The sequence below is a fragment of the Bufo gargarizans genome, chromosome 8, assembly GCF_014858855.1.
Source record: "Bufo gargarizans isolate SCDJY-AF-19 chromosome 8, ASM1485885v1, whole genome shotgun sequence".
Lineage (NCBI taxonomy): Eukaryota > Metazoa > Chordata > Amphibia > Anura > Bufonidae > Bufo > Bufo gargarizans.
This window is the reverse complement of record NC_058087.1, coordinates 19,758,098-19,772,094: the sequence shown is the minus strand read 5'-3', so window position 1 is coordinate 19,772,094 and position 13,997 is coordinate 19,758,098. Positions and strand designations below refer to the sequence as shown.

General features: G+C 42.9%; 1 protein-coding gene across 2 annotated transcripts in view; it reads right to left on the bottom strand.

Annotated features, from left to right (window-relative positions):
* The window catches only part of PLA2R1 (phospholipase A2 receptor 1), a 94,861-nt gene that overhangs the window by 17,587 nt on the left and 63,277 nt on the right, over positions 1-13,997 (bottom strand). For both annotated transcript variants that reach the window (XM_044304937.1, XM_044304938.1), the window contains exons 22-23: positions 12,175-12,413; positions 9,607-9,775 (exon numbers count right to left, since the gene is read on the bottom strand). In XM_044304937.1, the coding sequence (XP_044160872.1) occupies positions 9,607-9,775; positions 12,175-12,413 (408 nt within the window). The remainder of the gene's footprint in view (positions 1-9,606; positions 9,776-12,174; positions 12,414-13,997) is intronic.

Below are 13,997 nucleotides of genomic sequence, written 5' to 3'. Positions count from 1 at the left end.
TTGTTTTTTTTAGCCATTACTTTTGCCCTCACTTTTGCCCTTACTTTTGCCCTCAGTTTGTTTTTTAGCCCTCACTTTGCCCTCACTTTGCCCTTAGTTTATTTTTTTGCCCTCACTTTTGCCCTTAGTTTGTTTTTTGCCCTCACTTTGCCCTCATTTTTGCCCCTTAGTTTGTTTTTTGCCCTCAGTTTGTTTTTCTTGCCCTCACTTTGCCCTTAGTTTGTTTTTTTGCCCTCAGTTAGTTTTTTGCCCTCACTTTGCCCTTAGTTTGTTTTTTTGGCCTCACTTTGCCCTTAGTTTGTTTTTTGCTCTCAGTTTGTTTTTTGCTCTCAGTTTGTTTTTTGCCCTCAGTTTGTTTTTTTTGCCCTCACTTTTGCCCTCAGTTTGTTTTTTAGCCCTCACTTTTGCCCTCAGTTTGTTTTTTTAGCCCTCACTTTGCCCTTAGTTTGTTTTTTGCCCTTAGTTTGTTTTTTGCCCTCAGTTTGTTTTTCTTGCCCTCGCTTTGCCCTCAGTTTGTTTTTTTGCCCTCACTTTTGCCCTTAGTTTGTTTTTTGCCCTCACTTTGCCCTCAGTTTGTTTTTTTTGCCCTCACTTTGCCCTTAGTTTGTTTTTTAGCCCTCACTTTGCCCTTAGTTTGTTTTTTGCCCTTAGTTTGTTTTTTGCCCTCAGTTTGTTTTTTGCCCTCACTTTTGCCCTTAGTTTGTTTTTTGCCCTCACTTTGCCCTCACTTTTGCCCTCAGTTTGGTTTTTTTGCCCTCTCTTTTGCCCTCAGTTTGTTTTTTAGCCCTGACTTTGCCCTCACTTTTGCCCTCACTTTTCCCCATAGTTTGTTTTTTTGCCCTCACTTTGCCCTCACTTTTGCCCTTAGTTTGTTTTTTGCCCTTAGTTTGTTTTTTGCCCTCAGTTTGTTTTTTGCCCTCAGTTTGTTTTTTTGCCCTCACTTTTGCCCTTAGTTTGTTTTTTGCCCTCACTTTGCCCTCACTTTTGCCCTCAGTTTGTTTTTTTGCCCTCACTTTTGCCCTCACTTTGCCCTCATTTTTGCCCTTAGTTTGTTTTTCTTGCCCTCACTTTTGCCCTCAGTTTGTTTTTTTGCCCTCGCTTTTGCCCTTAGTTTGTTTTTTGCCCTCACTTTTGCCCTCAGTTTGTTTTCTAGCCCTCACTTTGCCCTCACTTTTGCCCTCAGTTTGTTTTTTAGCCCTCACTTTTGCCCTTACTTTTGCCCTCAGTTTGTTTTTTGCCCTCACTTTGCCCTCAGTTTGTTTTTTTAGCCCTCACTTTGCTTTCACTTTTGCCCTCACTTTTGCCCTCAGTTTATTTTTTTAGCCCTTACTTTGCCCTCACTTTTGCCCTCACTTTTGCCATCAGTTTGTTTTTTAGCCCTCACTTTGCCCTTACTTTTGCCCTCAGTTTGTTTTTTCGCCCTCACTTTTGCCCTCACTTTGATTTTTTTGCCCTCACTTTTGCCCTCAGTTTGTTTTTTTCCCTCACTTTAGCCCTTAGTTTGTTTTTTTCCCTCACTTTTCCCTTCACTTTTGCCCTTAGTTTGTTTTTTTGCCCTCACTTTTGCCCTCACTTTGCCCTCATTTTTGCCCTTAGTTTGTTTTTCTTGCCCTCACTTTTGCCCTCACTTTAGCCCTCACTTTTGCCCTTAGTTTGTTTTTGCCCTTAGTTTGTTTTTTGCCCTCACTTTTGCCCTCAGTTTGTTTTTTTGCCCTCACTTTTGCCCTCAGTTTGTTTTTTTGCCCTCACTTTGCCCTCACTTTAGCCCTCAGTTTGTTTTTTTTGCCCTCAGTTTGTTTTTTTTGCCCTCACTTTGCCCTTAGTTTGTTTTTTGCCCTCACTTTGCCCTTAGTTTGTTTTTTGCCCTCACTTTGCCCTTAGTTTGTTTTTTGCCCTCACTTTGCCCTCAGTTTGTTTTTTTGCCCTCAGTTTGTTTTTTTGCCCTCACTTTTCCCTCACTTTTGCCCTCAGTTTATTTTTTAGCCCTTACTTTTGCCCTTACTTTTGCCCTTACTTTTGCCCTCAGTTTGTTTTTTTAGCCCTTACTTTGCCCTCACTTTTGCCCTCAGTTTGTTTTTTTTAGCCCTTACTTTGCCCTCACTTTTGCCCTCACTTTTGCCCTCAGTTTGCCCTCAGTTTGTTTTTTTTGCCCTCACTTTGCCCTTAGTGTTTTTTTGCCCTTACTTTTGCCCTTAGTTTGTTTTTTTTTCCCCTCACTTTTGCCCTCAGTTTGTTTTTTTGCCCTCTCTTTTGCCCTCAGTTTGTTTTTTAGCCCTGACTTTGCCCTCACTTTTGCCCTCACTTTTCCCCTTAGTTTGTTTTTTGCCCTCACTTTGCCCTCACTTTTGCCCTCAGTTTGTTTTTTAGCCCTCACTTTGCCCTCACTTTTGCCCTTACTTTTGCCCTCAGTTTGTTTTTTTAGCCATTACTTTTGCCCTCACTTTTGCCCTTACTTTTGTCCTCAGTTTGTTTTTTTAGCCCTCACTTTGCCCTCACTTTTGCCCTCAGTTTGTTTTTTTGCCCTCTCTTTTGCCCTCAGTTTGATTTTTTGCCCTCTCTTTTGCCCTCAGTTTGTTTTTTTGCCCTCACTTTTGCCCTTAGTTTGTTTTTTGCCCTCACTTTGCCCTCACTTTTGCCCTCAGTTTGTTTTTTTGCCCTCTCTTTTGCCCTCAGTTTGTTTTTTTGCCCTCTCTTTTGCCCTCAGTTTGTTTTTTTTGCCCTCACTTTTGCCCTTAGTTTGTTTTTTGCCCTCACTTTTGCCCTCAGTTTGTTTTTTTTGCCCTCTCTTTTGCCCTCAGTTTGATTTTTTGCCCTCTCTTTTGCCCTCAGTTTGTTTTTTTTGCCCTCACTTTGCCCTCACTTTTGCCCTCAGTTTGCCCTCAGTTTGTTTTTTTGCCCTCACTTTGCCCTTAGTGTTTTTTTTGCCCTTACTTTTGCCCTCAGTTTGTTTTTTTAGCCATTACTTTTGCCCTCACTTTTGCCCTTACTTTTGCCCTCAGTTTGTTTTTTAGCCCTCACTTTGCCCTCACTTTTGCCCTTACTTTTGCCCTCAGTTTGTTTTTTTAGCCATTACTTTTGCCCTCACTTTTGCCCTTACTTTTGTCCTCAGTTTGTTTTTTAGCCCTCACTTTGCCCTCACTTTTGCCATCAGTTTGTTTTTTAGCCCTCACTTTTGCCCTCAGTTTGTTTTTTTGCCCTCACTTTTGCCCTCACTTTTGCCCTTAGTTTGTTTATTGCCCTCACTTTGCCCTCACTTTTGCCCTCAGTTTGTTTTTTTGCCCTCTCTTTTGCCCTCAGTTTTATTTTTTGCCCTCTCTTTTGCCCTCAGTTTGTTTTTTAGCCCTGACTTTGCCCTCACTTTTGCCCTCACTTTTCCCCATAGTTTGTTTTTTTGCCCTCACTTTGCCCTCACTTTTGCCCTCAGTTTGTTTTTTTGCCCTCTCTTTTGCCCTCAGTTTGTTTTTTTGCCTCTCTTTTGCCCTCAGTTTGTTTTTTTGCCCTCTCTTTTGCCCTCAGTTTGTTTTTTAGCCCTGACTTTGCCCTCACTTTTCCCCATAGTTTGTTTTTTGCCCTCACTTTGCCCTCACTTTTGCCCTCAGTTTGTTTTTTAGCCCTCACTTTTGCCCTTACTTTTGCCCTCAGTTTGTTTTTTTAGCCATTACTTTTGCCCTCACTTTTGCCCTTACTTTTGTCCTCAGTTTGTTTTTTTGCCCTCACTTTTGCCATCAGTTTGTTTTTTAGCCCTCACTTTTGCCCTCACTTTTGCCCTCAGTTTGTTTTTTTGCCCTCACTTTTGCCCTTAGTTTGTTTTTTGCCCTCACTTTGCCCTCACTTTTGCCCTCAGTTTGTTTTTTTGCCCTCTCTTTTGCCCTCAGTTTGTTTTTTTGCCCTCTCTTTTGCCCTCAGTTTGTTTTTTAGCCCTGACTTTGCCCTCACTTTTGCCCTCACTTTTCCCCATAGTTTGTTTTTTTGCCCTCACTTTGCCCTCACTTTTGCCCTCAGTTTGTTTTTTTGCCCTCTCTTTTGCCCTCAGTTTGTTTTTTAGCCCTCACTTTGTCCTCACTTTTGCCATCAGTTTGTTTTTTAGCCCTCACTTTTGCCCTCACCTTTGCCCTCAGTTTGTTTTTTTGCCCTCACTTTTGCCCTCACCTTTGCCCTCAGTTTGTTTTTTTGCCCTCACTTTTGCCCTTAGTTTGTTTTTTGCCCTTACTTTGCCCTCACTTTTGCCCTCAGTTTGTTTTTTTGCCCTCTCTTTTGCCCTCAGTTTGTTTTTTTTGCCCTCTCTTTTGCCCTCAGTTTGTTTTTTAGCCCTCACTCTGTCCTCACTTTTGCCATCAGTTTGTTTTTTAGCCCTCACTTTTGCCCTCACCTTTGCCCTCAGTTTGTTTTTTTGCCCTCACTTTTGCCCTTAGTTTGTTTTTTTGCCCTTACTTTGCCCTCACTTTTGCCCTCAGTTTGTTTTTTTGCCCTCTCTTTTGCCCTCAGTTTGTTTTTTTGCCCTCTCTTTTGCCCTCAGTTTGTTTTTTAGCCCTGACTTTGCCCTCACTTTTGCCCTCACTTTTCCCATAGTTTGTTTTTTTCCCTCACTTTGCCCTCACTTTTGCCCTCAGTTTGTTTTTTAGCCCTCACTTTGCCCTCACTTTTGCCCTTACTTTTGCCCTCAGTTTGTTTTTTTAGCCATTACTTTTGCCCTCACTTTTGCCCTTACTTTTGTCCTCAGTTTGTTTTTTAGCCCTCACTTTGCCCTCACTTTTGCCATCAGTTTGTTTTTTTAGCCCTCACTTTTGCCCTCAGTTTGTTTTTGCCCTCACTTTTCCCCATAGTTTGTTTTTTTGCCCTCACTTTGCCCTCACTTTTGCCCTCAGTTTGTTTTTTTGCCCTCTCTTTTGCCCTCAGTTTGTTTTTTGCCCTCTCTTTAGCCCTCAGTTTGTTTTTTAGCCCTGACTTTGCCCTCACTTTTGCCCTCACTTTTCCCCATAGTTTGTTTTTTTTGCCCTCACTTTTGCCCTTAGTTTGTTTTTTGCCCTCACTTTGCCCTCACTTTTGCCCTCAGTTTGTTTTTTTGCCCTCTTTTGCCCTCAGTTTGATTTTTTGCCCTCTCTTTTGCCCTCAGTTTGTTTTTTAGCCCTGACTTTGCCCTCACTTTTGCCCTCACTTTTCCCCATAGTTTGTTTTTTTGCCCTCACTTTGCCCTCACTTTTGCCCTCAGTTTGTTTTTTAGCCCTGACTTTGCCCTCACTTTTCCCCATAGTTTGTTTTTTGCCCTCACTTTGCCCTCAGTTTGTTTTTTAGCCCTCACTTTTGCCCTTACTTTTGCCCTCAGTTAGTTTTTTTTAGCCCTTACTTTGCCCTCACTTTTGCCCTTACTTTTGCCCTCAGTTTGTTTTTTAGCCCTCACTTTTGCCCTTACTTTTGCCCTCAGTTTATTTTGTTAGCCCTTACTTTGCCCTCACTTTTGCCCTCACTTTTCCCCATAGTTTGTTTTTTTGCCCTCACTTTGCCCTTAGTTTTTTGCCCTCACTTTGCCCTTATTTTGTTTTTTTGCCCTCACTTTTGCCCTTAGTTTGTTTTTTTTCCCTCACTTTTGCCCTCAGTTTGTTTTTTGCCCTCACTTTTGCCCTCAGTTAGTTTTTTTGCCCTCAGTTTGCCCTCACTTTTGCCCTCAGTTTGTTTTTTTGCCCTCACTTTTGCCCTCACTTTTGCCCTTAGTTTGTTTATTGCCCTCACTTTGCCCTCACTTTTGCCCTCAGTTTGTTTTTTTGCCCTCTCTTTTGCCCTCAGTTTTATTTTTTGCCCTCTCTTTTGCCCTCAGTTTGTTTTTTAGCCCTGACTTTGCCCTCACTTTTGCCCTCACTTTTCCCCATAGTTTGTTTTTTTGCCCTCACTTTGCCCTCACTTTTGCCCTCAGTTTGTTTTTTTTGCCCTCTCTTTTGCCCTCAGTTTGTTTTTTTGCCTCTCTTTTGCCCTCAGTTTGTTTTTTTGCCCTCTCTTTTGCCCTCAGTTTGTTTTTTTGCCCTGATTTTGCCCTCACTTTTCCCCATAGTTTGTTTTTTTGCCCTCACTTTGCCCTCACTTTTGCCCTCAGTTTGTTTTTTAGCCCTCACTTTTGCCCTTACTTTTGCCCTCAGTTTGTTTTTTTAGCCATTACTTTTGCCCTCACTTTTGCCCTTACTTTTGTCCTCAGTTTGTTTTTTTGCCCTCACTTTTGCCATCAGTTTGTTTTTTAGCCCTCACTTTTGCCCTCACTTTTGCCCTCAGTTTGTTTTTTTTGCCCTCACTTTTGCCCTTAGTTTGTTTTTTGCCCTCACTTTGCCCTCACTTTTGCCCTCAGTTTGTTTTTTTGCCCTCTCTTTTGCCCTCAGTTTGTTTTTTTGCCCTCTCTTTTGCCCTCAGTTTGTTTTTTAGCCCTGACTTTGCCCTCACTTTTGCCCTCACTTTTCCCCATAGTTTGTTTTTTTGCCCTCACTTTGCCCTCACTTTTGCCCTCAGTTTGTTTTTTTTGCCCTCTCTTTTGCCCTCAGTTTGTTTTTTAGCCCTCACTTTGTCCTCACTTTTGCCATCAGTTTGTTTTTTAGCCCTCACTTTTGCCCTCACCTTTGCCCTCAGTTTGTTTTTTTGCCCTCACTTTTGCCCTCACCTTTGCCCTCAGTTTGTTTTTTTTGCCCTCACTTTTGCCCTTAGTTTGTTTTTTGCCCTTACTTTGCCCTCACTTTTGCCCTCAGTTTGTTTTTTTGCCCTCTCTTTTGCCCTCAGTTTGTTTTTTTGCCCTCTCTTTTGCCCTCAGTTTGTTTTTTAGCCCTCACTCTGTCCTCACTTTTGCCATCAGTTTGTTTTTTAGCCCTCACTTTTGCCCTCACCTTTGCCCTCAGTTTGTTTTTTTGCCCTCACTTTTGCCCTTAGTTTGTTTTTTTGCCCTTACTTTGCCCTCACTTTTGCCCTCAGTTTGTTTTTTTTGCCCTCTCTTTTGCCCTCAGTTTGTTTTTTTGCCCTCTCTTTTGCCCTCAGTTTGTTTTTTAGCCCTGACTTTGCCCTCACTTTTGCCCTCACTTTTCCCCATAGTTTGTTTTTTTCCCTCACTTTGCCCTCACTTTTGCCCTCAGTTTGTTTTTTAGCCCTCACTTTGCCCTCACTTTTGCCCTTACTTTTGCCCTCAGTTTGTTTTTTTAGCCATTACTTTTGCCCTCACTTTTGCCCTTACTTTTGTCCTCAGTTTGTTTTTTAGCCCTCACTTTGCCCTCACTTTTGCCATCAGTTTGTTTTTTAGCCCTCACTTTTGCCCTCAGTTTGTTTTTTGCCCTCACTTTTCCCCATAGTTTGTTTTTTTGCCCTCACTTTGCCCTCACTTTTGCCCTCAGTTTGTTTTTTTGCCCTCTCTTTTTGCCCTCAGTTTGTTTTTTTGCCCTCTCTTTAGCCCTCAGTTTGTTTTTTAGCCCTGACTTTGCCCTCACTTTTGCCCTCACTTTTCCCCATAGTTTGTTTTTTTGCCCTCACTTTTGCCCTTAGTTTGTTTTTTGCCCTCACTTTGCCCTCACTTTTGCCCTCAGTTTGTTTTTTTGCCCTCTTTTGCCCTCAGTTTGATTTTTTGCCCTCTCTTTTGCCCTCAGTTTGTTTTTTAGCCCTGACTTTGCCCTCACTTTTGCCCTCACTTTTCCCCATAGTTTGTTTTTTTGCCCTCACTTTGCCCTCACTTTTGCCCTCAGTTTGTTTTTTAGCCCTGACTTTGCCCTCACTTTTCCCCATAGTTTGTTTTTTTGCCCTCACTTTGCCCTCAGTTTGTTTTTTAGCCCTCACTTTTGCCCTTACTTTTGCCCTCAGTTAGTTTTTTTTAGCCCTTACTTTGCCCTCACTTTTGCCCTTACTTTTGCCCTCAGTTTGTTTTTTAGCCCTCACTTTTGCCCTTACTTTTGCCCTCAGTTTATTTTGTTAGCCCTTACTTTGCCCTCACTTTTGCCCTCACTTTTCCCCATAGTTTGTTTTTTTGCCCTCACTTTGCCCTTAGTTTTTTGCCCTCACTTTGCCCTTATTTTGTTTTTTTGCCCTCACTTTTGCCCTTAGTTTGTTTTTTTCCCTCACTTTTGCCCTCAGTTTGTTTTTTGCCCTCACTTTTGCCCTCAGTTAGTTTTTTTGCCCTCAGTTTGCCCTCACTTTTGCCCTCAGTTTGTTTTTTTGCCCTCACTTTTGCCCTTAGTTTGTTTTTTTGCCCTCACTTTGCCCTCACTTTTGCCCTCAGTTTGTTTTTTTGCCCTCACTTTTGCCCTCAGTTTGTTTTTTTGCCCTCACTTTGCCCTCACTTTTGCCCTCAGTTTGTTTTTTGCCCTCACTTTTGCCCTCAGTTTGTTTTTTTGCCCTCACTTTGCCCTCACTTTGTTTTTTTTGCCCTCAGTTTGCCCTCACTTTGCCCTCACTTTCGCCGTTAGTTTGTTCTTTTGCCCTCACTTTCGCCCTTAATTTGTTTTTTGGCCCTCACTTTGCCCTCACTTTTGTCCTTAGTTTTTTTGCCCTCACTTTGCCCTCACTTTTGCCCTCACTTTGCCCTCCCTTTCGCCCTCACTTTAGCCCTTACTTTATTTTTACGCCCTCACTTTGCCCTCACTTTTGCCCTTAGTTTGTTTTTTTGCCCTCACTTTTGCCCTTAGTTTGTTTTTTTGCCCTCACTTTCGCCCTTAGTTTGTTTTTTTGCCCTCACTTTCGCCCTTAGTTTGTTTTTTTGCCCTCACTTTTGCCCTTAGTTTGTTTTTTTGCCCTCACTTTCGCCCTTAGTTTGTTTTTTTGCCCTCACTTTTGCCCTTAGTTTGTTTTTTCGCCCTCACTTTCGCCCTTAGATAGTTTTTTCGCCCTCACTTTCGCCCTTAGATAGTTTTTTCGCCCTCACTTTCGCCCTTAGTTTGTTTTTTCGCCCTCACTTTCGCCTTTACTTTGTTTTTTTTGCCCTCACTTTCGCCCTTAGATAGTTTTTTCACCATCACTTTCGCCCTTAGTTAGTTTTTTCGCCCTCACTTTTGCCCTCACTTTTGCCCTTAGTATGTTTTTCGCCCTCACTTTTGCTGTTTTCTTCCTTTCGCCCTTCCTTTCGCTCTTAGTATCTTTCTTTTGCCCTTACTTTTGCCTTTACTTTCGCCTTTAGTATCTTTCTTTCGCTCTTAGTATCTTTTTTCGCCCTCAGTATCTTTTTTTGCCCTTTCTTTCGCCCTTAGTATGTTTTTTCGCCCTTCAATTCGCCCTTAGTATCTTTTTTCACCATTAGTATCACCCTCACTTTCTTTTCGCCCGTACTATCTTTTTTCGCCCTTACTTTCGCCCTCAGTATCCTTTTGTGGCCCTTACTTTCGCCCCTTACTTTCGCCCTCAGTGTTTTTTTGCCCTTACTTTCGCAAACGGCGAACTGAATGGGGTCCAGCACGACTCATAAGTTGGTGCAACTCTAAAATTGCCAAAAAGCCAGCACTTGTTGCAATTCTGTTGTTTGGCGCCTATTTCAATAGTTTTACTTGGAATTGCTTTCAACACTTTTTATGCCCAATCAGGTTTGTTGGAAGTATTTGTCCCCTTTATTAGATCAGTACTTTTTTTTTAAACACTGGGGTTGATGTGTGGTTATTATCGTACCTGTCGTTGGAAGGCATAGCGCCCCCTGCAGTTCTGTATCACAGTCTTCAGCTCTCCAGTACCCACTAGTGTCAGTGTAAACACAATTTCCATCGGATGGCGACTCTTCATCCGCCCATGATGTGAACTGAGACGTAGCGCCATCTATCCGCTTAAAATCGTCATTACTCTGTTGATAAAACAGATTTCACTTTACTCCTGAGCTGCATAAATAGGAAAAGTATAATGATACCTCTAATCTGTGTTTAGAAGACCACCATAAAGGATTCAAGCTGCCTGACCCCTGTCCATATGCCCTATTGGATCCTATAGATATCTTGAAGGGGGGGGGGGGCCTTAAAATTCACTTGGAAGAAACACCTGAGAATAAAATGCAATGTAGAATTCCTTTAGAAATAATGAGACACGGATTTACCAATCCATAGGCCATGTAAACCTACTTTAAAGGGGTATTCAGGTTATATTAAGTTATCCCCTATAGGTGAGGGCCCTACTGCTGGCACCAATCACAAGAACGGGGTCTGGTGCCCCGTGAATCCCCACGAAATGAACAGAGAGGCCAGTTGGGCATACCTGAGTGGCTGCTCTGTTCACTGACAGATGATGTCAGGGAAGAGAAGGATTGGACATGTCTAGTATACTTTTTAGCTTGGATTTGGCATAGTCTGTTGTGTCAAATTTAAGAAATTATTGCACAGTAATAATAATTTTGATGCCAGCGCAATGTAGTTGCACCCATTTCCTTGCAAGTAGGATTGCAGGCTTCTCAACTTTTTTAAAAGACCCAGATAATAAAAGTAACATGGTAACCACATAAACTTATGTGCAACAAATCTGAACATGATGCTGCAAGGTCAGAGGTCAAAATGTCACAAAATGTTGCACAATAGGTCACGTGTGACATTTTGACTGTGCATCTGGTTTCATAAATGTCCCCACAAAATATTTTCACCCGATCCTTTTGTTCTCTCGGGAGATAAGCTGCTGCCAGCAGAAGTGTCTGCCTGTGGATTTCTCCTCTCTCCCCAATGACCACACATGCATGCCTGGCCGAACCGAATGTGTATGTCGGTGCCTGGAGAGAGCGCTGGTGCTTGGACAATTGCTCAGCCGACAGCTATTGAATGTGTATGGCTGGCTTTATATTAGCAGAGCAGTAGAGGCTGACAGTAGGAAGTAGTGTAGTTCTGCACAAGCTTTAGGTTGCCCGCACACAGTGTGGATTCGGTACGTTTTTTTTTCTACGCAGATCTTGTGCATGAGATCCACCAAATCCCATTTACACTTGGCTTTTATTCTTAGGTGTGGAAATTGATCTGCTGCGTGGATTTTGAAATCTGCAACATGTCCATTATTGCGTTCACTTTTTTCAACAGAAGGGTGAGATCTGTTGAAAATCTGCATAAAAACGTCACAAAACATACAAAAGACAATAAATAGTGTGGATTTATGTGTGTTATTGTGCAGATTTTCTGCTCATAAGGCCCCATGCACACGGCCGTGTTTCACAGCCGTGTGCGGGCCGTGGAACCGCGGCCTGGATCCCTCCTGAGAGCAGGAGCGCACGGCGTCACTGGTTGCAATGACGCCGTGCGCTCCCTGCTGCCGCCGCAATACAGTAATACACTGGTATGATCTATACCAGTGTATTACTGTACTGTGCCGGCAGCAGGGAGCGCACGGCGTCATAGCAACCAGTGACGCCGTGCGCTCCAGCTCACAGGAGGGATCCAGGCCGCGGTTCCACGGCCTGCACACGGCTGTGAAACACGGCCGTGTGCATGGGGCCTAATTCTGCATCTTGTGCAGGTCCCTTACATGCCATTCAGAGTCTGTGGACAGCCGGGTGACAATGTGCACAGCAATAGTGATGAGCGGCAGGGGCTATATTCGAATTCACAATATTTGCCGAATATTTTGTAGAATATTCATCATATTCGCAAATATTCAAAAAAAAACGAGTGAGTTATGAACAGTGCCCTCTATTGGTTGCATAGTCTTATGACCAGACAATTCGCTGTTGTGAGATTGTGAAAATTGAGATCCGATGGTATAATCTAACCCCGAGGCGTTCCCATGGTGACGGGGACGCTCCATGCGCATGGCAACGGGCGCTGACTGGAGCGGGCTGAAATCCCGGACAGATAAGAACTGTTCTTTTGGGAATCAGACACCCTAAGCAGGGAGTATTCATGTGTACTGTTCACTTCAGATGGATGATGAAAAATGCCGAATATTCAAAAAAACTAATATATAGCACTATATTCAATATACTGCTATATATTTATTTTTTAGGATATTCGTCATTTTTTTCCATCTGAAGGCATGATTCTTCCCTGCTTAAGTTGCTTGTGGCCCAACGTCTCATGACGAATATTCAAAAAATAAATATATAGGGCTATATTCGAAATATTCGCGAATTCTCGAAGTACCAATATTGACAATTAAAATTCGTAATTTGAATATTTGCTCTAAACACTACACAGCAATGACAGCTACACACAATGTAAAGTAGACTTCTCTGATTATACTTGCAGCGAACAGACATCGATGTGCACTTTTACTTACATCAGCGCTGAGGGATCCAATCCAATGAGGATATCCCAAGCGATGGACAAGGATGGTCACAAAGGCTTGGTGATACTGGTCAGTAATGCTAGCTAAGTTACCCCCATATTCTTGGCACTCAGCGGAGGCATCGTACCAGGACATATTGCCAGATATTATTCTGTACGTTTTATCTCCGTACTCCATGGTCTCTGATACTGGGAACATATCAGAGCTGCTAATAGCAAGGTCCGAAATGTCTGCAGGAGAAAGAAGAAAGGAACTCATTTAAGTCCATCCCTTGTCATTTTGTACATCACCCTATTGTTTCCCTTAGCCCTCTTTCACACGTTTTTTTCACCCCCGTTTATGGGCCGTTTTTTCGTTCCGTATACGGAACCATTCATTTCAATGGTTCCGCAAAAAAAACTTAATGTATTCCGTATGCATTCCGTTTCCGTTCCGTGGCTCCATTAAAGTCAATGGGTCTACAAAAAAAAAAAAACGGAACACATACGGAAATGCATCCGTATGTCTTTCGTATCCGTTCTGTTTTTGCGGAACCATCTATTGAAAATTGAATGCCCAGTCCAATTTTTTCTATGTAATTACTGTATACTGTATATGCCATACGGAAAAACGGAACAGAAATGGAAATAAAAAAACGCAACAACGGATCCGTGAAAAACGGACCGCAAAACACTGAAAAAGCCATACGGTTGTGTAAAAGAGGCCTTATAAAGAGAATTATAATATTATAGAAAGTATATCAGATGAGGCTGAATTTGCACCAGCTGTGAGATAAACCTATATGGCGACATTTATTAAAACTAGCGTTTCACTCACCAGGGAATCTGTTACCATGAACCTCTGCACAAAACCAGCCGACATGGTAGATGTGCACTTGTCAGCTGATTCTACTGCTGTTAGTCCCATCTCAATCAGTGACCGCAATGTGGAGAAATTAGCTTTTTAATAATATACAAATTAGCCCAACGTGGGCATTGCCATTGCAACCTTGTTGCACCCAGAGGCTCCGCTCACTCTCTCGCCATGCCACCACCACTTTGTGACGTATTGTGGCCGCGGCGGTCACAGTTCAACACACTTGCAAAGTGTGTTGAACTTGGGAGCAAAGGGGTTAATAAACGTACCCCTCAGTATCTATCATTGGAAAATCTCTGTGTCTAGCTTCCCCCTAGACTTTTAGCCCATCAGGATATCTTTCCTCAAGCAGATTATAAATCCAGCTGTATACAGGGAGTCGTTGGCAGACATATACGATGCCTTCATAACAGATGAGGGCTCGGCTGCTGGGACCTCAACAATTCTCAGAATAAGGGCTCATTCACACGAACGCCTGCTGCCCGTTGCCATATTGCGGCCCGCATTTGAGGATCCGCATTTGAGGATCCGCAATACATCGTTCACTTTAATGGGTCCGCAAATCCGAGGATGTGTAGCAGAAGAACGGAACACTACGGAAGCACTACGGAGTTTTTCCTGGGGTTCCATTCCGTGCCTCCGCACCGCAAAAAGAGCATGCTCTACCTTTTTGTTCCATTTATATGGATCCCCGACACATGGCACTTTAGGGTAGATGGTATTTTGGCCATAATCATATGGTCCGTATGCACATGTTCTTCATTTCGGCTGTGGTCTGTGTGGGCGGGCTAGAGCAACCATTTGATTATGGATGTGCTCTGCCCCGCCCCCACTCACATACGGCTGATCTGATGCACTATATTGTGTTTATTCACCTATTATTTGTATATGTTGTCATTTGTCGATTTCAGGCTTAGTTCGATTTGTGCGGGACTCAATATGGATGCGTCCAGTGTTCT